Source organism: Coregonus lavaretus (genome assembly GCF_964263955.1).
Source record: "Coregonus lavaretus genome assembly, chromosome: 14".
NCBI classification, from domain to species: Eukaryota; Metazoa; Chordata; class Actinopteri; order Salmoniformes; family Salmonidae; genus Coregonus; species Coregonus lavaretus.
The window spans coordinates 28,538,341-28,564,491 of record NC_140001.1 but is presented as its reverse complement, the minus strand read 5'-3'; the positions used below and the strand labels follow the sequence as shown (position 1 = coordinate 28,564,491).

General features: G+C 45.7%; 1 protein-coding gene across 1 annotated transcript in view; it reads right to left on the bottom strand.

Annotated features, from left to right (window-relative positions):
* Window positions 1-2,246: 2,246 nt before the first annotated feature.
* LOC311141406 (ankyrin-1-like) overlaps window positions 2,247-26,151 on the bottom strand; it is a 62,754-nt gene continuing 38,849 nt past the window's right edge. The window contains exons 33-44 of the mRNA XM_084176723.1: window positions 25,203-25,331; window positions 24,965-25,084; window positions 24,726-24,810; window positions 24,399-24,473; window positions 24,125-24,256; window positions 23,597-23,752; window positions 15,162-15,849; window positions 14,449-14,824; window positions 8,999-9,082; window positions 8,288-8,431; window positions 6,798-6,912; window positions 2,247-2,609 (exon numbers count right to left, since the gene is read on the bottom strand). Coding sequence (XP_084032849.1) covers window positions 6,841-6,912; window positions 8,288-8,431; window positions 8,999-9,082; window positions 14,449-14,824; window positions 15,162-15,849; window positions 23,597-23,752; window positions 24,125-24,256; window positions 24,399-24,473; window positions 24,726-24,810; window positions 24,965-25,084; window positions 25,203-25,331 — 2,061 coding nt within the window. The 3' untranslated portion in view covers window positions 2,247-2,609; window positions 6,798-6,840. The remainder of the gene's footprint in view (window positions 2,610-6,797; window positions 6,913-8,287; window positions 8,432-8,998; window positions 9,083-14,448; window positions 14,825-15,161; window positions 15,850-23,596; window positions 23,753-24,124; window positions 24,257-24,398; window positions 24,474-24,725; window positions 24,811-24,964; window positions 25,085-25,202; window positions 25,332-26,151) is intronic.

Genomic DNA, 26,151 nt, shown 5'->3' with positions numbered 1-26,151 from the left:
TACAGTATTACATCTAATCTATATGATGTAGGATGTTATACTGGACTGAGGTAACACTACTTTAAAGCATGTTTAAATTAGGTCAGGGACTGGAGAGCCTCTGTTCTATGTCCAGCAGTAGTGTTACATCACCTTCACACCCATGCCAATTCACCTCCCTCAACCCTGCACTGTCATTTTTCAACACTAAATGACGCTGTACTGTGTCAGTCTCAATTGTACTTACAATCAGCGGACACATTACACACACACACGCTCGCATACACACACACGCACACACACACCATTAGAATTTCTCCTTAAAAGAAAATATGAATGCCATTAAGGCTTAAATGAACAATGAGTGGACACTTTTGGACGGATTGCATAAACCTCAGTGAATGGCTATTCCTTGCCACTCCAACCTTCAAACACACACAATCAAAAACCAAACACTGTTGGGAGAAAAACATTTGAAATAATAAAATAACTCTCCAGTAATGCAAACCAGTAACTCAGTCCACTAACTTGTCTCCTTTGTCTACTTTACGCAACCAAAATGGAAACTATTTATGTTCCATGCAGGTCAAGTGGATAGCAGGAGGCTTACTGGGGCTCTGGCATCTCTCCTAATCAGACAGTACATCTAAGGTGAAAGTAGTAAGGACGCCTATGCTCAGGTGGATCATGTACTATGATCAGTGTAATCATAGCACCCGCCCCCACCCCCCACCCTCCCACACACACACATAAAGACCTACTCTTTCGACCAAAGTTATTGCTTTCCTTTAAACAAACAGACAATACATATCTGATAGGAAAAGGGGTAGGGGTGTACAGACAGGAGAGGGGTGAGAGGAAAGGAGACAGGTTTGTGGTGGGGTTGTGTGGGCTCACAGTTGTGGGTCAATATTACAGTTTCTTATCACAGTGATTGGTGGCTGGTTGTCTTCGCTACACTACTGAGAGTTGCCAACAAAACAAGCAACACTTACAATCCCAACACTTTCAAATGTCTGTAGATACCTACCTCTCTCTGGCTAACTATCACCTGTAACCAGCTTAACCAGTGCTACATTATTACCTGTAGTGGTGAAGTTAGTTCTTTACCCTTATTGAATGACGGGTAGGTGCTGAGATGATCTGTAAACCCTCTTGGATATGTCCTGTGATATCAGACTGACAATCTGTTGCTGTGTGACAAAGACACACCAGAGGGGAGTTGCTACGTTAATTAGGGGGACTCTGACCCCTGCTGGTAGAGAACAGAACTGCTACATAATATCCACATTGAGAGGAACAGGATTGCTGCATCTACACTGAAAAGCTGGGGGAGTGGAGGGAGACAGGGCAGGGTGTGCAGTGCAGGTAGAGGTGCAGGGAGGATGGGGTGTATAGATGAATGAGGTGGGTGGGCTGCATACATACAGGAGACGGTGGTGACAGGATCCACCAGACAAACTGGACTATAGCTGCACACATATAGTAGGGTAAGGGAAAGGTCTACCCAACGTCCTCATCATTGCACCAGCCTTTACTCCAATAACATTCACCCTGGAAACACACAAACCACTCCAGGGAGGTTGGTTGTGGGGTTAGGGAGGAAAGTCAACACAGAAACTCCTCTTCCTAAAACACAAAGAACCGTGAAATGTCTCTGAAGCCGGAGCAAAGGGAGGGAGCACATGAAAATCACAAAAGAACAAATAACCGGACACACAAAAATGGACAGATAAAACAGGCAGAATGACACAAAGGTTTGTTTTGTTTGTTCTCATACCCACCAGATCTCAAGATATATAGAATATATAAGCATAGAGTTAACCAAACAAGAAAACCAGGGCAGAAGAATAGTTTAGGTGTCTGAAACAGCAGCATCATCAGCATCACATAGGGTTTTTGTGACAAAAAACACAGGTAACACTCAGTCACGTAGCATTTCAGTGCAGATAGAATATACAACGCCAATATCCTAAGTGTAGGCTACTGGAGTGGGACAGTGGAGGGCTGAAACTAGCCTGTGATGTATTTTATTAATTTTTAGCTGGAAGAGTCTGTTCAGTGTGACAGGGAGGACGAGTGACCTGTTGCCTAGAGATAATTCAGAAGTTTCACAAACAAACGCTGCCCTGTTTCTTTAGAAAAGGGACGTATGACATATTCACCTTGCCCTACACTCCATCATGGCCTCCCATACAGGAGTGATCTCTTCCCTCCCTCCCCTCCCTCCCTCCCCCCAACCATCCCCACAACCCCTAGTACTGTAGTTAAAGACAGGCCATGCGCCAGCAGTCATTCATGCTGATACATATAACAGGAAACACGTTTTGGTTGCTAGTTTTTTTTGTCTCTGTTTGGTTTTTGTTTTATATGAAATCATGCTCCTAGCCTAGTAGTTGACGCTTTTGGATTGTTTCTTTTTTTAAAAAGGTAAGAAAACTACAAGTAAATCCATTTCCTTCTCATGATCATCGGCTTAGCCGTTGTGGTTGTGGTTATTATGAAGTTAGTGTTTTGTTCGTTCCAATCTCTCTTCTTTTCTCTCCATTATTCTCCTCCTCTTCATTCCTCCTGTCACCTGCTGCCGGTCATGTGTCTAAGTAGGATGGTTTTGGTGTGGGGCTCAAATCCTGGAGGGAAAGAGAAACAGAGGTTTATATGGAGCAAGGACAAGGTTCCCATCAGTGTGAGGAGAATCAGACCAAACAGTTCTGTTGGATCGGCATGCAGGGTGCAAAAATCAAGAAGCCAGAGACCAATCAGTAAATGTGAGTAGGCATACCTTCCTTTCAAGCATGGAAATAGGGGACTCCAGATACCAGAGTCATTACACTGAGTATGCCAAACATTAGGGACACCTGTTGAGCGTGAAAAACACAGCAGCGTTGCAGTTCTTGACACAAACCGCGCCTGGCACCTACTACCATACCCCATTCAAAGGCACTTCAATCTTTTGTCTTGCCCATTCATCCTCTGAATGGCACACATACAAAATCCATGTTTCAATTGTCTCAAGGCTTAAAACCCCCTCTTTAACCTTTTACTGCAGTGGGCTAAATCAGGGTCAGAGTGTTTCTTGGTAGTCTTAAACAAATCCTATTTGAAACAAAAGTGTACACCTCACACATGGTTATGGGCTTAAAAAAAAGAAGTTTAAATGTATTCAATTTTAAGTTTGCATCCCAATATTACACTTTATATACATACAGTGGGGAGAACAAGTATTTGATACACTGCTGATTTAGCAGGTTTTCCTACTTACAAAGCATGTAGAGGTCTGTAATTTTTATCATAGGTACACTTCAACTGTGAGAGACGGAATCTAAAACAAAAATCCAGAAAATCACATTGTATGATTTTTAAGAAATAATTTGCATTTTATTGCATGACATAAGTATTTGATCACCTACCAACCAGTAAGAATTCCGGCTCTCACAGACCTGTTAGTTTTTCATTAAGAAGCCCTCCTGTTCTCCACTCATTACCTGTATTAACTGCACCTGTTTGAACCCGTTACCTGTATAAAAGACACCTGTCCACACACTCAATCAAACAGACTCCAACCTCTCCACAATGGCCAAGACCAGAGAGCTGTGTAAGGACATCAGGGATAAAAGTGTAGACCTGCACAAGGCTGGGATGGGCTACAGGACAATAGGCAAGCAGCTTGGTGAGAAGGCAACAACTGTTGGCGCAATTATTAGAAAATGGAAGAAGTTCAAGATGACGGTCAATCACCCTCGGTCTGGGGCTCCAATGCAAGATCTCACCTCGTGGGGCATCAATGATCATGAGGAAGGTGAGGGATCAGCCCAGAACTACACGGCAGGACCTGGTCAATGACCTGAAGAGAGCTGGGACCACAGTCTCAAAGAAAACCATTAGTAACACACTACGCCGTCATGGATTAAAATCCTGCAGCGCACACAAGGTCCCCCTGCTCAAGCCAGCGCACGTCCAGGCCCGTCTGAAGTTTGCCAATGACCATCTGGATGATCCAGAGGAGGAATGGGAAAAGGTCATGTGGTCTGATGAGACAAATATAGAGCTTTTTGGTCAAAACTCCACTCGCCGTGTTTGGAGGAAGAAGGATGAGTACAACCCCAAGAACACCATCCCAACCGTGAAGCATGGAGGTGGAAACATCATTCTTTGGGGATGCTTTTCTGCAAAGGGGACAGGACGACTGCACCGTATTGAGGGGAGGATGGATGGGGCCATGTATCGCGAGATCTTGGCCAACAACCTCCTTCCCTCAGTAAGATCATTGAAGATGGGTTGTGGCTGGGTCTTCCAGCATGACAACAACCCGAAACACACAGCCAGGGCAACTAAGGAGTGGCTCCGTAAGAAGCATCTCAAGGTCCTGGAGTGGCCTAGCCAGTCTCCAGACCTGAACCCAATAGAAAATCTTTGGAGGGAGCAGAAAGTCCGTATTGCCCAGCGACAGCCCCGAAACCTGAAGGATCTGAAAAGGTATGGAGGAGTGGGCCAAAATCCCTGCTGCAGTGTGTGCAAACCTGGTCAAGACCTACAGGAAACGTATGATCTCTGTAATTGCAAACAAAGGTTTCTGTACCAAATATTAAGTTCTGCTTTTCTGATGTATCAAATACTTATGTCATGCAATAAAATGCAAATTAATTCCTTAAAAATCATACAATGTGATTTTCTGGATTTTTGTTTTAGATTCCGTCTCTCACAGTTGAAGTGTACCTATGATAAAAAATTACAGACCTCTACATGCTTTGTAAGTAGGAAAACCTGCAAAATCGGCAGTGTATCAAATACTTGTTCTCTCCACTGTAACAGAAGACTGAAATATAACAAAACTGTTTTACATAGAAACACCGGATTTCTGTGTTAAAACCCCCCAATAATGTCTATTAATTATGAAATTATTAAAAATATTAATAACATTCCCCCCATGAGGCCACTAGATCATATGACTGCAGGAAAGGGCTACCCTGTCTCCTCCCCTTCATCTACACAGATCTTTCACCTGGATTCACCTGGTCAGTCTATGCCATGGAAAGAGCAGGTGTCCTTAATGTTTTTTATAAACTGGGTGGTTCGAGCCCTGAATGCTGATTGGCTGAAAGCCACGGGTATGACAAAACATTTATTTTTACTGCTCTAATTACGTTGGTAACCAGTTTATAATAGCAATAAGGCACCTCAGGGGTTTGTGGTATATGGCCAATATCCCACGGCTAAGGGCTGTATCCAGGCACTCAGCGATGCGTCGTGCATAAGAACAGCCGTTAGCCGTGGTATATTGGCCATATACCACACCTCCTCAGGCCTTATTGCTTAAGTATACTCAGTATCTACTGCTCTGGGGGGCTCTATTTCTCCTACTTTAAGAGAGTGTTGTGTATTGTCAATCAAGTATGTGATTTTAACAAGTCATTGGTCTGTTTATAATGTAAATGTTTTGTCAAGATCTGTCTTACTGATCAAAGTGAAACTGAGTGGAGTAGTTGGTGCTGTGTCTGGTCTGAAATGTCAGCAATCTGAATTTAAGGCTACTGCATTCCGCATGGGACCTGTTTCTCGTCTGGGTGTGTCACTCACTCACTCACTCACTCACTCACTCACTCACTCACTCACTCACTCACTCACTCACTCACTCACTCACTCACTCACTCACTCACTCACTCACTCACTCACTCACTCACTCACTCACTCACTCACTCACTCACTCACTCACTCACTCACATACGATCCAGATAGTTTTCATTTGAAAGAACAACTGGCCTGTCAACTTTGACCTATGAAAACATGCTGGATCCCCAGCACCCTTTGCTAGTCTAGAGCCACATGCCATGCCATCTATAATAGGCACAACAGTCAGCACTAACATAAACATAGGGTGAAAAATACTGCATGTAGCTAGACCTACTGTATTTTTCTTATCAAACATTTTTTTTTGTCATTTAGCAGACACTCTTATCCAGAGCAACTTACAGTTAGTGAGTGCATACATTTTTCATACTGGCCCCCCGTGGGAAACGAACCCACAACCCTGGCGTTGCAAGCTCCACGCTCTACCAACTGAGCTACAGGGGACTAACAAACCCTGTCAGACACAGCATTAGTACTACACCACCAAATAGTGACACATATTGAACTGACCCTTCACACCGTGCTGAATACCCACTAACACAATCTATACACACTGATCACAGAATCTGCTGTAGTTTAGACTCTCCTAAGACAGTGTGACAACAACTGTGCTATACATCCAACTGTATTTGACACACTGATACTCATCTACAGCAAAACACTACACACTAATATACTATCTTATAAAGCCATATGTACAGAGGTATCTGGGTAAGGAGATCGAGAGGTCCGGTCAACCTTTCCTATTTTATTATTTTCTGATAGAACATCTGGAAATAGATAGGGGGAGATAGGCAATGAAGAGGACAAAGAGAGGAAAGTTTAAGGGCATAGACAGGAATGGCCGAGTCGGGACTCATACCTCTGTTGCCGGGGGATGTGTAGTCCAGACTTGAGAGCGTTACCGTTCAACCAGACTTAGTTTTAATATTAAATGTGAATCTACTAAATCAATGCCACCCCACAGTCATACTGTAACATATTAATGCACAGTAGTTGCATCAAATGCCAATTATACAGTATAAGTTCAATGCTAATCCACATCAAATGTCACTCTGCACTGCAGTGCTACAATTAGCTAAATGTCATTAGTACTGAATTACTGTAACAACATCATCAGGTCTATTTAATCCAGACAGAGAGGCAGGATTAAATGGAGGAGCCCTAACCCAGGTCAGTCAGTCCCGTACCTGCGGGGACGTGTCCCTCTGCCACTCTGTCTGCATGCTTCCCTCACTGCTTTACTCTCCGCAGACTGGCACATTTCACTATCTGAGCACCCTTCTTCACATCCACAATATCCAGCTACATCAGGGAGGAGGGGGGTTGGTGGGAGAGGTTTGCAAGGGGAGAGCCAGGGGTGGAGGAGAGGAGGGACAGAGACAGGTGGAGGAGAGGATGAGTGTAGGAGGGAGAGGAGGGAGTAGAAGTGAGAGAGAATTAGTAGGATAACAAACATATGTGGAGGAGGGAGAGGGAATCAGGAGAGAGGGAGACATAGAGGAGGGAGAGGGAGCAGTGGCACAGTGTGTGAGAGGTGAAAGAGAAGGATGAGGTGAAGAGGTGTATGAAGACACAAGGGTGGAGAGGAGAAGAGGTTAAAGTGACAATTGAGTTAATGAGCAAAGAGAGGGAGTTGACGGGAAGACAAGAAAAGGAGAGGAAAGGAGAGAACTCAAGAGAGGAGATATGATGGAAAGACAGCCAAGCCAAGAGAGATGGGGTGGGGGTTGGAAAGACAGACAGGAAAGAGAAAAGGAAGAAGCATCAGAAACTGACATGGAATAGAGAGAACTGCAGGTTGGAGTGATACAGCACACAGTCACAGTTAATGGACTATAGAGATGGACGGGGGGCAGAGAAGACAGATAGACAGAGTCAGTCAATGTGGGTTACTGAAGGGGAGAGAATGGACCTCATTACATTAGCACAGCAAGAGCAACCAACCAACACCCAGACATTCATATCAACTGGAGAGAAAGAGACATCTATCTATGGACTGACTGGAGACAGAGCAGATATCAGAACTGACTGCTGTTATGAAACCTGTAAGCATTAGTTTGTTGTTTCAGCCAATGCAGAGAGACAGTGCAAGCTATCAGAGCAGGATGCAGTTGTGGACTATTTGGTTGGTCCTACATGCAGGTCGGGATAGAGAGGGTGGACATGATGGGGAAATGAAGCACAGATGAGTGAGGCTTGCAAGTTGGATACAAAGTACAGCATGAGGACACTCACACAATCAATATTGTTTTCAGTTTTTTGTAGCTAGGAGGTTGGGGAATGACAACACAGGTTGATCTAAATTACAAACACACATACACACACATCCCATTCACACGCCACAGCCCATGCAGGTTTAGCCCACTATGGTCTACTTTGGACTAGCATAGGAATCTATATTGCCTAGCCCAGCACAGTAAAGAGTTCCAAGTTCCCAGCTACACCCTTGTCATCTTCTGTAGTGGTTGATTGTTACATTGAGTCCAGTCCCTATATAAATTCAGGTCAGTTTACAGATTGGCCCTGATGAGCCCTGTATGGTCCAGTTAGTCTCAGTCTACTTTAACTGTGAATCAATGCTCTTCTTATGACAGATGAATGCGTTTGTTTAGAGTCTCAGCCCCTCGTACAGTAGCCCAGGTGAGTATGGCCTGGCTGATGCAGATCAGTGGCCCACCTTGCTGCTCAGGACGGCGTAGTTAATGAACTGCTCCGCCTCAGCCTCCAGCTCATCCTGCAGAGAGCCATCCACGCTCACTGACCGCTCCTGACACCCCTCATCACCTGAGCCCTTCCCCCTGCGCACCACCTTCCGCACAATCTACACCACACACACACACACACACACACACACACACACACACAACAGGGGAGGGAGAGAGAGGAGGATGAGTGGATGAGAGAGGGTGGTGGGAAAGAGAGGTTAAGAAAGACAGATTGGTAGACGAGAGAGAGAGACGGGGGAAGAAGGGAAAGATTGAATGAGGTTCACCCAGGTTTAACTCCTGTCACTCTATTGAGTTCTCTGTGTACCTCTCACTCACAGTAAAGGAACTGAATGTTCATTTTAAAACACTGTCCTGGCTATATGTATCCTTATCAACCCCATCCTTATTAAATCTACGACCCACAACCTTTCATACAGTAACTAAACATGACTGTGACACCTGTGAGTCAGGGATCATTTTCCCATGCCGTGATTACAGTCATGATATTGGAATAAATCAAGGCATGATGATGAATGTGATGGTTCTTGATTATCAATTTAATAATCATTTCTATGTGAGTGTAGTGAGTTGAACATGAATATTAACAGGGGAGAACTGGTAGATAGGCCACAGTGCAGGGCTGTAGAGTAGAGAGAGGCATGCTGGGATAGATGTCTGACCTTCTTGGTGACGATGTTTCCGTGCTCGTCTGTGAACTGCTCCTCACTCACTTGTTCCCCTGGGAGATCCTTGGCCTCATCACCCTACGGGACAGACAACATGTACTAAACATCACAAAACAATACTGTCATACTGCAATTCACATGGCATTCTGTACCACCACACACACCTGCTCATAGATTAATTAAGCAATAAGGCACAAGGAGGTGTGGTATATGGCCAACATACCACGGCTAAGGACTGTTCTTAAGCATGACACAACACGGAGTGCCTGGATACAGCCCTTAGCCGTAGTATATTGGCCATATACAGTGGCGAAAAAAAGTATTTAGTCAGCCACCAATTGTGCAAGTTCTCCCACTTAAAAAGATGAGAGAGGCCTGTAATTTTCATCATAGGTACACGTCAACTATGACAGACAAAATGAGATTTTTTTTCTCCAGAAAATCACATTGTAGGATTTTTAATGAATTTATTTGCAAATTATGGTGGAAAATAAGTATTTGGTCAATAACAAAAGTTTCTCAATACTTTGTTATATACCCTTTGTTGGCAATGACACAGGTCAAACGTTTTCTGTAAGTCTTCACAAGGTTTTCACACACTGTTGCTGGTATTTTGGCCCATTCCTCCATGCAGATCTCCTCTAGAGCAGTGATGTTTTGGGGCTGTCGCTGGGCAACACAGACTTTCAACTCCCTCCAAAGATTTTCTATGGGGTTGAGATCTGGAGACTGGCTAGGCCACTCCAGGACCTTGAAATGCTTCTTACGAAGCCACTCCTTCGTTGCCCGGGCGGTGTGTTTGGGATCATTGTCATGCTGAAAGACCCAGCAACGTTTCATCTTCAATGCCCTTGCTGATGGAAGGAGGTTTTCACTCAAAATCTCACGATACATGGCCCCATTCATTCTTTCCTTTACACGGATCAGTCGTCCTGGTCCCTTTGCAGAAAAACAGCCCCAAAGCATGATGTTTCCACCCCCATGCTTCACAGTAGGTATGGTGTTCTTTGGATGCAATTCAGCATTCTTTGTCCTCCAAACACGACGAGTTGAGTTTTTACCAAAAAGTTATATTTTGGTTTCATCTGACCATATGACATTCTCCCAATCCTCTTCTGGATCATCCAAATGCACTCTAGCAAACTTCAGACGGGCCTGGACATGTACTGGCTTAAGCAGGGGGACACGTCTGGCACTGCAGGATTTGAGTCCCTGGCGGCGTAGTGTGTTACTGATGGTAGGCTTTGTTACTTTGGTCCCAGCTCTCTGCAGGTCATTCACTAGGTCCCCCCGTGTGGTTCTGGGATTTTTGCTCACCGTTCTTGTGATCATTTTCACCCCACGGGGTGAGATCTTGGGTGGAGCCCCAGATCGAGGGAGATTATCAGTGGTCTTGTATGTCTTCCATTTCCTAATAATTGCTCCCACAGTTGATTTCTTCAAACCAAGCTGCTTACCTATTGCAGATTCAGTCTTCCCAGCCTGGTGCAGGTCTACAATTTTGTTTCTGGTGTCCTTTGACAGCTCTTTGGTCTTGGCCATAGTGGAGTTTGGAGTGTGACTGTTTGAGGTTGTGGACAGGTGTCTTTTATACTGATAACAAGTTCAAACAGGTGCCATTAATACAGGTAACGAGTGGAGGACAGAGGAGCCTCTTAAAGAAGAAGTTACAGGTCTGTGAGAGCCAGAAATCTTGCTTGTTTGTAGGTGACCAAATACTTATTGTCACGCCCTGACTCTGAGGACTTGTATTTGTTGAGTCAGGGTGTGTATTTTCTGTGTTGTGTTTGCTATGTCGATGTTCTATGTTTAAGATCAAGAATGTGTAGATCTATGTTGGCCTGTGTGGTTCCCAATCAGAGGCAGCTGTTGCTCGTTGTCTCTGATTGGGGACCATACTTAGGCAGCCTTTTGGCACCTGTTAGTTGTGGGATCTTGTTCCGTGTAAGGTATGTTGTGTGTATGCTACCTTGGACTTCACGTTTCGTTTGTTGTTTTGTCGTGGTGTTTATTCGTTAAATAAACATGTATGCTTATCACGCTGCGCCTTGGTCCTTCTCGTTCGTAAACGATCGTGACACTTACTTTCCACCATAATTTGCAAATAAATTCATAAAAAATCCTACAATGTGATTTTCTGGATTATTTTTCCTCAATTTGTCTGTCATAGTTGACGTGTACCTATGATGAAAATTACAGGCCTCTCTCATCTTTTTAAGTGGGAGAACTTGCACAATTGGTGGCTGACTAAATACTTTTTTTCCCCACTGTACCACAAACACCTGAAGTGCCTTATTGCTATTATAAACAGGTTACCAACATAATTAGAGCAGTAAAAATTAATGTTTTGTCATACCCGTGATATACCACGGCTGTCAGCCAATCAGCATTCAGGGCTCGAACCACCCAGTTTATAATGGAAAATGAATCAACAGCACACACTTATACAGTAAGGAGTCTGACCAAACCCACATACTCAACATTAACATTACAAAGGGACCAGTCAATACTACCGGAAAGATTGGATCCAAATACTTGATTGGCCAACAACTTTTCTACAGACATTAATGTCACACATGAGTTGTATGTACCAAGTATGAATTGGGAAAACCAGGAGTCAGCAAGCAGAACGAAAAGGGTGCTGGAATCTAGAGCACTTTAAAATAGCCCCCCAGAGAGAGTCTCATCATTTAACCCCAACCCCCCAACCAGAGAGCAGCCTACAGAGAGAGAGAGAGAGAAAGGGAGGGAGGAAAGACAGAGATACATGGAGATAGTAAATGGTCTGGGGATCACTAATGGCACTGCTGTGGTGTTAGCACTAATACACTCACAGTTGATGAGGTTCATGATAATACAGCTATTACTCCTAATAACATGGGAGACGCCAGTACAGCTATTTATAAGATCAAAAGGTCCCGCAGTTAAACCAGTGAACACAGCTAGCTACATGGCTGTAGGAAAAGCCTGCCCTATCCCCCACAATCCATAGAGGATGGAGTTTTTAGAGTTATTAAAGGTGTTGAGACCAGAAGAGGGCTGGAGGGAGGGGGGAGAATAGGACCATAAGGATGGTAGAGGACTATAGACCTTATTACAGTGAGTTTAGAGACTGAGCTCATAGGTTTAAACACCACACAGGTTGAGCCATTCACAGCTCAACAGCACGTATAAGGCCTGTACAGTATATCTACAGCCTAAATGGGTCTCAACTGTAGGGCTATGGTTTGTTTGAACATCTTTAGTTTTGCCCTTACCTCCCTCTGTTACTATTCTATCTCACATGGCCAAATACTGTATGAACAATATGATCCAGAGAGTTGTTTGAAAATACTTTAAAACTAAAGTTGTTGTTGCAAAGTAGTTCTATCATGTATCCTGTATATTCATAATCTAAGGACAAGTAAGCATACTGTATGTATGAGTTTAAATTCTACAATATAAATTAACGACTGTTTTATTAACATAATATTTCCTTACTGATCCCATTACGGATAAATTGCATTGTCAGAAGTTAATGCGGTAAACAAGCAGAAAGAGGTATCTCTCCACCCTCTCCACTCGCCTCAACCCTGACGAACATTTCCCCCTGTCACAGCCAGACATTAAATCACCTCTGAGCTTTACAAACACACACACACACGCACATGCGCACGCGCACACGCACACACACACACTACAACCATTTGCTTTCCACCACACTGTTACACTCCCCTTCATTATTTTGTTCCATTGCCAGTCAATTGTCTCTCTCATCCTCCTCCCCCTCCCCTCTCTGTTGGGTACCTTGAGGATGACCCTGCGGCGGACCACGTGGGTGGTGACGTTCTCCTCCTCGTCGGCCATGCCCTCGGCCTCGCCCAGCTCGCGGTCCAGCGCAGCGTGCACATAGGTGAGCACAGAGCGCAGGGAGCCGCTGGCTATATGCATCACATTCTGACCGCTGATCACCAGGAAGGCCAGCAGCACAAAGCTGAAGAGCAGCTCAGTCACCAGGGCCCACATCACTCACAGCCCCTCCAAGCTTCTACCTCTGCAAACTCTCAAAGCAACCCAGCAACCCAGTGGAGCGCTCTACACACCCACTCTCACACACCCACCCACACGCCTACCCACGCACACACTAACACACACACTAACACACACACGTCTGTGCAGACTCTCGCCAACTATCCACGACACTTCTCTCCGTTAGTCTGGGGCAACAGCTGCACCCTCAGGCCTTCTCTCCTCTCAACAGGGCTGGCGTCTTGTCCTTCTTTCTCTCCCTCCGTTTGTGTCCCTTCTTCAGCAAGCTCTACTCCACCAGACCCTGTTCCTTCTTTCTCTGGCTCCGTCTCCCTCTCTCTCTCCGTCTGTCAGATGGTCAGTAGGAATGGCTGACCCATGCCATCAGATCCAGGTGGCTGCAACTTTGGGAGGCTTAAATTTCCTCTCCCTCTCTCTCTCTCTTTCGTTCGCTCGCTCTCTCCCTTCTGCACTTCCAAAAACAACCCCCTGCTCCCTCTCTATCTTCCAGCCATGTGATCTGCACTCTTTAAATACCTCTGGCTGCTCCAGAGAGGTGCTCTGCTCTGTAAGGCTGAGAGGCTGAGAGTGAGAATAACAGACTTGCACCCTGACCAACAGAACTCCCTTAGGTACTCATACTATACTCCCTCAGGTACTCATACTATACTCCCTCAGGTACTCATACTGTACTCCCTCTGGTACACACAACCATACTTTCACACTTACATTATTATTCCAATGGCATGTAGGTGTATGTTCCACCACCACACATAATTATTCTGTAATGGTTTGGGATCTATTTTACTTACCCAGTACAGTAAGATGCAGATAGTCTGCAGCAAGACCATTTCCTGCCACTTATTCTGTATGGGCAACATTGTAGTCTGTTCTTACTGTACCAACACACTGGCAGTCCCAATATAACCTGGGAGTCCCAATATAACTTCCTACCAGGGATAGCCCACAGAGACTGAAATAGCCCCTTTTGCCCTCTCACTGCGTAGCAAAGTTGAGCTGTCCTTTAGAGTGCTCTGGTGCAGTGCCAGAATGCTAGATGACACGTGTGATGGGCTGGGATTGGGGATCCGGTGACAGGGGCTGCTATATTTGGCTTGACAGGCAGTTTGTGCCCTTCTTGGGCCTTCTGTTTGAATGTGTGTGGGCATGAGAGGAGAGAGGGATTACAGTATATATAATATAATTCAGTTATAGCCTTCTGTCACTGGGTTTGGACTGTAGTCATACAAGTCCTACTGTACAGAATTTACATTTTAGGAGACACTCTTATCCAAAGCGACTTACAGGAGCACATCTACAGATTTTTCACCTAGTCGGCTTGGGGATTTCAACCAGTGAACTTTCGGTTATTGGCCCAACGCTCTTAACCGCTAGGCTACCTGCCACCCCAATAATAAGATGGGTTTCCCACTCACCTGCCGCCTCAGGCATACGTCGTCCCAGGTCTGCAGCTCTGGCACCCTGTGAGGGAACCCCAGGCCCTTCTCAAACGGCTGGGTGCCCCTGAAATGCCCACGCAGGAGCTCAGAGTGCCCCATGTCCCGCACCGGCTGAAGCAAGGCCTCCTGGGACACGCGGGACTGACTGGGGTCCACGTCCATGGCAGCGCGCACTGATGACATCATTGAGTCCATGGCCTGCCTGGGTTTGGCTGTCTGTGAGCCCAACCAGGCCTGAGTGTGGTCCGTGACAGGTTGCCAACCTGGACCTGACTGCTCCTGCAGGTAGGACAGGAAAGAGCCTCCACCACCTCCACCACTGCCTCTACTACCACTGCTGCCACCACTGGACCTAAGGAGGCAGAGGATGAGTGAGAATAGGAGAAAGGAGGAGAGAGATGAAGAGAGGTGGAGAGAGAGGACAAGTGAGAGGAGAAGCGACAAAGGAGTGAAAGGAGGAGAGAGAGGCCAATGTGTGTCAAATGTGTGTCAAACAAAAGCTGACTAATAGTTCTTCATAGACATTCTGTTACTAAAAGTAAATATTGTATTATTAGGTTAGGAAACACGGCAACATTGAAGTGTCCTAAGGCTCAGTTGTCTCAGAGGTGAGTGTCTGGACTACCCCCTGTCTGGCCAGTGCTGTGTCCAGCTGAGCTGCAGACTGACTGAGGTCTGAGGACACTCACCTGTCTCCATTACGATCTGCCACGCGGCTCAGACTGGGTGACTTGCTCAGCCGGGTGTACACTCGCTGCTGTTGTCCTGCAACAAGAGAAAGCCCTTCCTCTGAGCCTGTCCCTCCTCCTCCTCCTTCAACTCCAGCTCCATCTCCACCCGCCATGTTGCCTCTGACCGCTGCTGCCTCTGACTTCACGACCTTTGACCCTTGACCCTTGTCCAGCCCATTAACGTTGTATAACGTGGCGGCGATGGTGCCTCCGAACGAAGAAGGGGTGGCAGGGGTGGCTGTGCTGAACGAGGCAGGGGTGGCAGGGGTGGCTGTGCTGAACGAGTCAACAGCCCCCATCTCTGAGTTGTCTTCCACCAGCTCCATGGAGCCACTCAGCCCCCCTCCGCTAGCCCCGCTGCCTGGCCGGCCCAGGCTCCCGTACGGCATCCCCAGCAGCCCCTCCGAGTCATCAGCATTGCTGCACTCCAGTGAGGAGTCCTCCACGGCCACTAGGGAGGGGATGTTGCCCGAGGGCCACACCTGCACATCGGACATCTCCATGAGTGTGTCCTCCTCTGTGATGGCCATGGGAGCACACTCCAGACTGGAGACTTCCTGCCAGTAGGGCTCATTGCCGAGCGGGGAGGGCAGGCTGTACTGCATGGAGGGAGGGGAGAGCAGCTCCTCCTGCATTAGCCCGTAACCTGGAGCGACACACAGAGAGGCACACTGACACAGGCCCCCCGCCTTGTTTCGCCTCGCCCCCCACCTTGCCCCACCAGTCCTGGGAGGGACCCCAGGGGGAGGGATGTGCCCCTGCCCAGAAGCAGGGCAGCCATGGGGAGGTGGCAGAGGGGGAGCCCAGGGGGAAAGGGGGGAGAGGAAGGGGCCAGACAGTGGGAGCTGAAGAAGAGGTGCAAGGAGCTAAGGGCGAGGGAGCAAGGGGGGCTCCGGGGGGGGGGGGGGGTTGACAAGCCAGATCAGCCAGCACTGACAGTGAGAGCAGCAGCGGAGGCAGCAGCAGACACACAGCCAGAGCCAGAGACAAACAGAGAGAGGTCTGCTGGTGACTGGTGCTGCTCCGCTGTCTGCTACCTGCAGGTAGAGGGACAGGAGTTACTGCCTCTGCCCCGAACCAACCTGGGGCTGGGACACACACCTGTCCGCCTGGGACACACACTTACACACACATACATACACATGCCATACACATGTCGATAAACACACAGGCTTACCCACACACACACACACAACCTCTCCCATACACACACCCACAAAACCAGGCAAGTTAAATATTCTAGTCAGGCTGAACAGCATGCATGCAGGCAATCTCGTTATTCAACACACTCACACACACTCTCACCCATCCACAACAGACATTACATTACAAACCTTAGAAAACAAATAACACAACCACATACACATACACAATACACACACAAAGACACAGTCACACCACACATACAAACACATATTTTATACAGTTTAATTTCTTATAGCTCACTGCAAGCATAGCTGCCCCAAAACTCATTTTTATATCAACAGAGAATCTAACTTTGAGAATTTGCTACGTATGACCCATGAACCTTTGACTCAAGTCACTCCAACAACACCTCTATTTGGAAAAAATACATTTCTTGCCTGGTAGCATGAAGAGCTTTGACTTTTAAACATGCAATGGTGTGGTACAGTAAGCATGGTAAGTTCTCTTTTGATATTGAAACTATCCACTAGGAAACTGTCTCTGGCTATTTGCATGGGGATCCTGCAGGTGTACATGCAACCATCATGTTGACTGGAAAGAGCATAGAACAGACCCAGATACAGACAGCACAACAGACAGCATCTGAACAAGTGTACGGTGCCAAAGCTGCTTTCTGAGTCTGCTCTCTTCCACACCAACTCACATTTCAGTATCAGTGAACTTAATAGCTACTGTATGAGAAATGACCTGAGAGAGATAGCCAAGTAAATAAAATGTCAAATTCAAGGTCAAGAAGAGCAAAGCAACCTTTTGACTAGTTGAACCTCCTATGATCTCTTTTGTTAAACAACCATCAGGTGTAAATAGAAACAGGGTGACTGCAATTGAGGAAAAGTTGTCCTTTTGTTCAGTGGAACTAACTGGGGATGGCTATAGATACCATAAAAAAACAAAATATATATAAATAAAAACTATTGTGCAACAGTAGCTACTGTACTTCTCTGCTAATACATTACGAAGAATGTATACTAATGAATAGATATGATCATGAGTAACATAAAGATACAATATTTTGAATCAGACAAATAAACCCAGTGAAGAATGGATATGTAGGCTATAAAATGGTAGAAATATAATTGATTATATATTGGCATGAACCGAGAGAAGAGATTAGATTTAGCAAGAGGTAGAAAAGACAGGAGGGATGAGGAGGGAGTGTAGGATGGAGGGGTGAAGTGTATATTTTTGTATACGTACGTGTGTTTCTGTGTGTGCGTGACTGCGTATGCGTGTATGTGTGCGAGCGAGCGAAAGAACACTATGTGTGTGTGTGTATACACGAGAGAGAGAAATGCAACATTAGTCATTGTTGGCACTGTTATGCTAAATGTGCAGTGGGTATTAGTGACACCAGCTGGCCTCCTCATCTCTCTCAGCCTTAAAAGACAGCATAACCTCTCTGACATCCCACTCAGAAGGCCAGAGGACTGTGTGTATGTGGGTCAAAAGTTAAACACATTTACATTAGGGCGGCAGCTAGCCTAGCAGTTAAGAGCTTTGGGCCAGTAACCGAAAGGTCGCTGGTTCGAATCCCCAAGACGACTAGGTGAAAAATCTGTTGATGTGCCCTTGAGCAAGGCACTTAACCCTAGTTGCTTTGGATAAGAGCGTCTGCTAAATGACTAAAATATTAGTGGTGCACAATAACAGGCATCCTTCACTTAACAAGCACCCTTCAATATGCATCATTGACATAACAAGTACCCTTCACTATGCATCCTTCACTTAACAAGTACCCTTCAAAATGCATCATTTACATAACAAGTATCCTTCACATAACAAGTATCCTTCAATATGCATCCTTCAATATGCATCCTTCATAACAAGCATCCTTCAATATGCATCCTTCACTTAACAAGCATCCTTCAATATGCATAACCCATGTAGATAAAATCCTCTTAACACAAGGTTTAAGACTTCCAGCTGATAAGCTTTCCTCAAATGTGTATACATTACTCTTTAGCCAGTAGGGTGAGGATGATTCATGTCACATAAATATCATGGTATTTGTTTGGAATACCACCTTTTAAGGTTTTGTATGAATAACCTGAACACTTATGGTAGCTGAAAATAGTGTCTCCTGGTGATCATTATGTTTCTACTGTACATGGTTTTAGATTGTCTGTTTGTGTCTGACAATCTAAAAGACAATCTGAAAGACCATCTAAAATCTGTGTGATTCTGCCATCCAGTCTTGTTGCCAGTCCTTCTCTCTCTCTATGTGTGTGTGTCTGTGGGTGGTGTCACTCCCATGGTTAGTTGGATGGTGAGGTGGGGCGGTGACAGACAGAGGGAGGAGGGGATGAGGGAGGGTGTTCGTGGGGAATGAACATGGTGGTCTGACCCTCCTGGTAAAAAGACACACTGTAAACATGAACAAACTGGCTGAAGCTCACATACACAGAGAGAGAGACACAATCACACACTGACTGGAAAAAGGCACACACAGTGAAATACTCACATGAAGACACTGAAGACACTCATAAAAGACAACAATATAAAACACAGACATGTATACACACAAATACACACACACACACACACACACACACATACACACGCAGAAAACACACACACACACACATACACACTCACACACCAACACATATGGAACAGAGAGACTGAATGGAACGGTCACATGAACACACTCCCTGCAAATATGAGGTGTGTGACAGAGAAAGGGCATAGATACTACATCCCCTAATTCTGGAGTGACTCAAAGACACAGGACAAACACACACATACACACAAACAACTGATCAACAACATGTCACAACATTCATACATGAACAGAGCAGTCAAAATACACAGTTAAAAAGGGTTCAGGACCTTTTTACCCCCCACAGAGAATAATATACTGTAGAGGATCTAAACAGGCAGACTAAACAGTCAGGTCATTCCCCAGCATGCATGCCATGCAATATCAGTCTGATAGTAAAGCAGCTACAAGGTGCAGAGGCATAAACAGCTCCCAGACTACATCTCCCATAGGCCCTGTAGCTCAGTTGGTAGAGCATGGCGTTTGCAACGCCAGGGTTGTGGGTTCGATTCCCACGGGGGGCCAGTATGAAAATGTATGCACTCACTAACTGTAAGTCGCTCTGGATAAGAGCGTCTGCTAAATGACTAAAAATGTTTAAGAAATAGGCCACTCATTCCAATACATCCATGCAAGCATTTAGGAGCTGGAGGACGAGAGTGGGCCTCATGCACATGCAGACAGGCAGGAGGGCAGGGAGGGAAACACAGAGAGGGAGGATATGGGGGAAGAGGACAGAAAGAGAGAGAGAAAGAAAGACATGCGCAGAGCAAAAGAGAGATCGACAGAGACGGGGAGAGGACGAAAAAAGAGAGAGAGATGACAGAGAGAGAGTGATGGAACAAGGGACACCTCCCCACTCCCGGGGGTGTGTGAGGGGGATTGGTCACGGAGCAGACGGTTAAAAAGGTGGAATTTTCAAGAGTACTAAAATAAAGAGTTATAAAAAAAATAGGCACAACTGGTCATCAAAATAAAGATAAGGGCCAGAGGTCAACATGAGGTCGGAGGGCATGAGTTCAGAGGTCGGAGAGGAGGAGTGAGAAGGAGGAAGAGTAGGGCGGCCAGGCTGCAGATGTCCAGAGAAACACAAAGAGAGAGGTGACAGATAGTCAAAAGGAACAAGTTCCGGGGTTCCCAGAGGGACACACAGTGCACCGAATGGAATGACCCCTGGTCTGAAGAGACTCCTACGGCCCCATGCACACACAGGCAGAGAGTGTAACATTTCCCTTATATAAGCCTAGCTGGATTCAGTTCAGGCCTCCGAGCCTCTCTGGTATTACTAAACTGAACTCATTGTTTTTACTGAGTTGCAAATCATGCGTCTCAGACTCAAACCACTCAAACCACTAGAGTTAAGAAAGAGAGTTGCATGTCAAAATCACTAAGGGCCCAATGTGATGAAAATAAGGAAAAGACAGGAACAGATCGACTGAAAGGTAAAGTAAAAAGAATGGAGATTTCCATAATTTCTACTCTAAATGGTAAAAGAAAAAAACTTTTGTTTCCTATAGACACTCTTCCTGACAGTATTGCATGCATCCTGCCTGGGTTAAAAATAGAATGTGCAATCTAATTGCGGTCTCCAGGCTTGGATTCCCACTTCAGAATCTATTGTAATTTGAAATAATTTGATTGTGAAGGTTAATTAGGGGACCAAGGGAGTAATCATCTTCCAGACTGACATTTAGTCAGAGAGCGAATCCTCATTCTGTACCATCCCCTGATGTCATATACGGCCCTACCTACATTCTATATCCTCTGAAAAGTCAGGAACAAACTTGTTCAAAATATCAGTCATACTATCATTCATAACTCCAATAGATAAATCATAGACCTCTTGAAAATCATTGCTGTAATAAACATAAACACACACAATACCATGTCTAGAGGTCAGGTTGGTATTGTCCTGTGAGAGTGTAACCACCTTGTTACACAGACAGCGTCAGAGGAAAGAGCTTTGGGATGCAGACTGGACAGGTGTCAGATATCAGATTCACTGCAGCTGTGATCTGACTGAGCATCTCCCGTTTGTCCCTTTGTCCGTCATGGTCATATCTATGCATGAGTTACATCACCAGTTATTGCTCCAGTTTGCACTGAGGGGACCTGGCACTTGCTGTCATGACACATGAGACAGTGGGGCACAGAGCAGACCCAGAAGAGAGGTCAGAGCACTCCAGTGATGGTCAGTCCAGTGCAGGGTTTTTTACACCAGTCAAGTGGTGAAACTGGAGTCAATCTGATGTATATCATGCATGTGTAAAATAATAAACCATGAGTAAAAATAGTCAAAGTTTGAGAAGTGACCACTGGAAGCAAAGCCAACTGCAGTATGCTTGAAGGAAAGACTACAGACTGAATTCATGTATGGAAATGATTGTTTTTTACAGACACACAGAAGAGAGGTCATAGCACTCCAGTGATGGTCAGTCCAGTGCAGGTTATCCTGCACTGTATCTCACATATGGCCTATGTAGGCAGATTGTGATTTAAATCATGTTGGATGAAGATGATCATAATGAACTCATAACCAAAATCCTACTTTAAAGGAAGTAAAACATAAACCTGTCAAATACACAGATACGACACAGTAGTAACTTAGACACTGAATACAGATCTAACAAAATATACATTTGGCATGAACAGAATCTCACCCAACACACCATACACAGCTGACTAACACAGCATTTCATTTCTTTTTAAATCATCAACTCTCCTATTGCTAACGACTTCATCAAACACACATGAAAACAGATGTTTCTTGAGGTTCCAATTGATCTTTAAATACACTATATATACAAAAGTATGTGGACACCCTTTCAAATTAGTGGCTTTGGCTATTTCAGCCACACCCGTTGCTGACAGGAGTATAAAATCGAGCACACAGCAATGCAATCTCCATAGACAAACATTGGCAGTAGAATGGCCTTAGTGAAGAGCTCAGTGACTTTCAACGTGGCACCGTGAAACGATGCCACTATTCCAACAAGTCAGTTCGTAAAATTTCTGCCCTGCTAAAGCTGCCCTGGTCAACTGTAAGTGCTGTTATTGTGAAGTGGAAACATCTAGGAGCAACAACGGCTCAGCCGCGAAGTGGTAGGCCACACAAGCTCACAGAACGGGACCGCCGAGTGCTGAAGTGCGTAGCGCGTAAAAGGCGTCTGTCCTCGGTTGCAACACTCACTACCGAGTTCCAAACTTCCTCTGGAAACAACGTCAGCACAAGAACTGTGCGTCGGGAGCTTCATGAAATGGGTTTCCATGGCCGAGCAGCTGCACACAAGCCTAAGATCACCATGCACAATGCCAAGCGTCGGCTGGAGTGGTGTAAAGCTTGTCGCCATTGGACTCTGGAGCAGTGAAAACGCGTTCTCTGGAGTGATGAATCACGCTTCACCATCTGGCATTCCAACGGACAAATCTGGGTTTGGTGGATGCCAGGAGAACGCTACCTGCCCGAATGCATAGTGCCAACTGTAAAGTTTGGTGGAGGAGGAATAATGGCTATTTTTCATGGTTCGGGCTAGGCCCCTTAGTTCCAGTGAAGGGAAATCTTAACGCTACAGCATACAATGACATTCTAGACGATTCTGTGCATCCAACTTTGTGGCAACAGTTTGGGAAAGGCCCTTTCCTGTTTCAGCATGACAATGCCCCCGTGCACAAAGCGAGGTCCATACAGAAATAGTTTGTTGAGATCGGTGTGGAAGAACTTGACTGGCCTGCACAGAGCCCTTACCTCAACTCCATCGAACACCTTTGGGATGAATTGGAACTACGACTGCGAGCCAGGCCTAATTGTCCAACATCAGTGCCCGACCTCACTAATGCTCTTGTGGCTGAATGGAAGCAAGTCGCCGCTGTAATGTTCCAACATCTAGTGGAAAGCCTTCCCAGAAGAGTGGAGGCTGTTATAGCAGCAAAGGGGGGATAGAACTCCATATTAATGCCCATGATTTTGGAATGAGATGTTTGACGAGCAGCTGTCCACATACTTTTGGCCATGTAGTGTATGTCAAATAATTATCTCTATTTCAATCTATACTCTTTTTGGAAGGCTCTGTTCATATTGCTTAAATCCATATACCAGTAGTTGCATAGTTTCTCCCACCAGCTAAATGTTTCATGGGCCATTTCAGTGGAGAGAGAATCCTAAAATCTAGCTGGCACTATTAGACAAGGTTGTAATGCTGATTGAAGGCACTATAGGTCATTGATTCATAGTATTCAACCACAAACAAGGGAATGTATCTGAGTCAGGCTTTAGAGTGGCACCACAGAGGCAGTTGTTGTCGGAGTGTCTTGAGTCCTGGTCCAGGTTGCTGCGTTACACATCTGTAGAAATCTTAAGTTTATGGCAGTAGCATATAGAACAGCCCTTGACTGAGGATTGGGGCAAGAGGGTGATGGGGGCAGCAGAGAGGAGGAGGAGGAGGAGGAGGAGGAGGAGGAAGAGAGATAGAGATAGAGAGAGAGAGAGAGAGAGAGAGAGAGAGAGAGAGAGAGAGAGAGAGAGAGAGAGAGAGAGAGAGAGAGAGAGAGAGAGAGAGAGAGAGAGAGAGAGAGAGAGAGAGAGAAGAACTGGTAGGCTATGGGAGTTGGGGGTGGTAGAGGAATGCGTGGGGATGGGGAGAAGCCTTACCATTGCTCAGGCTGGGGGAGAGGTGGTCACTCTCGTTGTGTCTGCGTCTGCTTGGCTCCCGGGCCTGCCTCCCTGCAGGCTGTGGCCCCTGGCCCTCCAGCATGTTCACTATGTCCATCCGGTCAATGCTTTTCAGAGCTGTGTACAAACGCTCCACTGTACATAGGAGCCACAAGAGAGAAAGAGAGACAGAGAAAGGGGGAGGATAGAGGGATAGAGAGAGAGAAGACGGAGACGAGAGGCAGGACAATGGGAAATGGACCGTTAAATAACAGACAAGGAAGTGGAAGATATTATGAGGAGAATAATGACATTGTTTACCAGTACCCTGACAGACCCAGGTCTGTCCCAGAAAACAACAGAGTTAACACAATGTTAATATAAGGTACTGCATAGAGTGGACAAGTCTCACGTGCAAATCCAAGAGCCAGTGCAAGACAGTACGGTGGGTGAGTGGAGATGATTAATATAGGATAAGAGGATGCACAGGAAAGATCCACTGACCGTTATGGGATCTCAGGTACTTACTCTTGGCTCTCTTGCCCTCGCAGGTGGCCCATAGGCTGAGCAGGGCAGAACTCTGCTCCAATAGGGAGTTAGGATTCTCCACACGGATCTTATTAATGTCATCTACACTGAACTGTAGCTCCCTCGCCAGCTCTGGAGAGACAAAGGTGGAGAGACAGAGGCAGGGAGGAAGGGAAAAGCAGCCGCAAGCCATTAAAACTGATACACAGACTCAGACGCCGACACAAGCACCAAACACAGGCACGAGACACAGACATTCATTCCACTCACTCACCAGCCCAGCTCAGTCCCAACTGTTCAGCTATTAAAGCCATCTTCAACTCTGTCTTTTCCATGGCACTCATTGATGCTGCAGAAACCAGACCACAACTGATACTTTAACATGGGAAGTTAATGTACAGTTGTGATAATTACTGCATGAAGGGGCACATGGAATGTGAACGTGTTGGTGTGGGGTATGTCATTGTCTTATGTCGGGTAGCTCGACTAACTCGTCTGCACTGATTGAGGGACGAGCGTTGTGTAGGAATGTCGCCACCTGTCGGAAGACAATGGCGGTTTGTATGGGGTATTTTCGGGATGGGATGGCAGGCACCTTTACCCATGGCAGGCTCATTCAGGGTGCTGTATCTCTCTCGCAGGGCTAATGGGGTCAGAGTTCGCCTCCGGTCTTCACTCCCAGCAGCCTGCCAAGCAAACATAAGCAAAAGCCTCTGGAATATATAATTTGCCTCAGATCTCACAAGTTCACAAAATTAAATATGCATGTGTGTATTATAAAATGAAAGTGCAGTGCTTTTCAAAGCATCCCAAAAACGTAAACTATTTTTTTAGGCCTACCTTGAGACACAGGGGCATGGTAATATTGAGGTTGCACAGCACATGTTGGCTGTCTTCGTACTTGGTAGACTTGCGCATGAAGGACAGGAATCCGGAGTGATCTTTACTACTGTCTCTCACCTTGGAGAAGAGAACCAAGAGAAACAGACAAGAGACATTTTCAGTGTGAGAGGGAGACCCAGAGATGGAGGGAGTAATGGAGATAGGAAGGAAGACAGAGAGAGGGAGAATTAAACACCTTGACAGAGACGGGGAGTCTGTTGTCTCTGAAGGCCTGGAAGCTGAAACAGCGAGGCTGCTGGGTAGCCTTCCTCACTGGGACCAGGTTCCCAGAACACTCCAGGTGCAGTGGCATTCCTTCCATCACCTGAGGGGGAGGATACTAACGTTAGACACAGTGGCCGTGTCCGAATACCCATACTAGTGTACTACATACTTAAACTGTATACAATGCACTCATTGTCGCATACTATTTTGCACGTACCGTTTAGTAAAAAGTATGCAGTTTGCCACGGCTGCAACGCAGTAGAAGCTCCTGACTGGCTGAGTAGGTGGGGTGGGGCTGAGTGCGGGTGGATTTTTCCAAATTCAATAGACATGCATCGCATTAACCAGCCTGATAATAGCTCATTTCCAATTCGACTAACTTCTCTAAATAGAATAGAATAGGAATGGAGTTATAGGCCTACTCAGGCTGGTTATAGGCAGACTATCACATTCCACCTATACCGTTGTAGACCATATCGCCCATCTATCCTATTTAAAAAGGACTGAAGACAGAAACAGATAATTTGGTTCCATTTCAACATATGTATTATTAGTGAAACCAAAGTGCTGTAACATATACAAATTCAATCAAATAGCCTTGCACACATTCAAACACTTTTCAGAAGTTCAAATCAAAAGGCTATTGCACAGAAAAACGTGGACAGTCGGGTGCATCGCAAATTCAGAACCGCTGGACAGCAACATAATGAACTAAACGAGATCAGAATGACTGCTAAGGCTTGATCCATATATTAAATAGGTAGCCTAGACAACAAAACTAAAATACTCCATATGTACAAATCAAAAGGCCTGATTAACATGACATCAATAACTCAACCACATCTCGAGTCCATGGTACCGACACATTCAGAAATCAAAAGATGGTTTAGTATTTAGTTTAAAGTCGATACACCTATAAT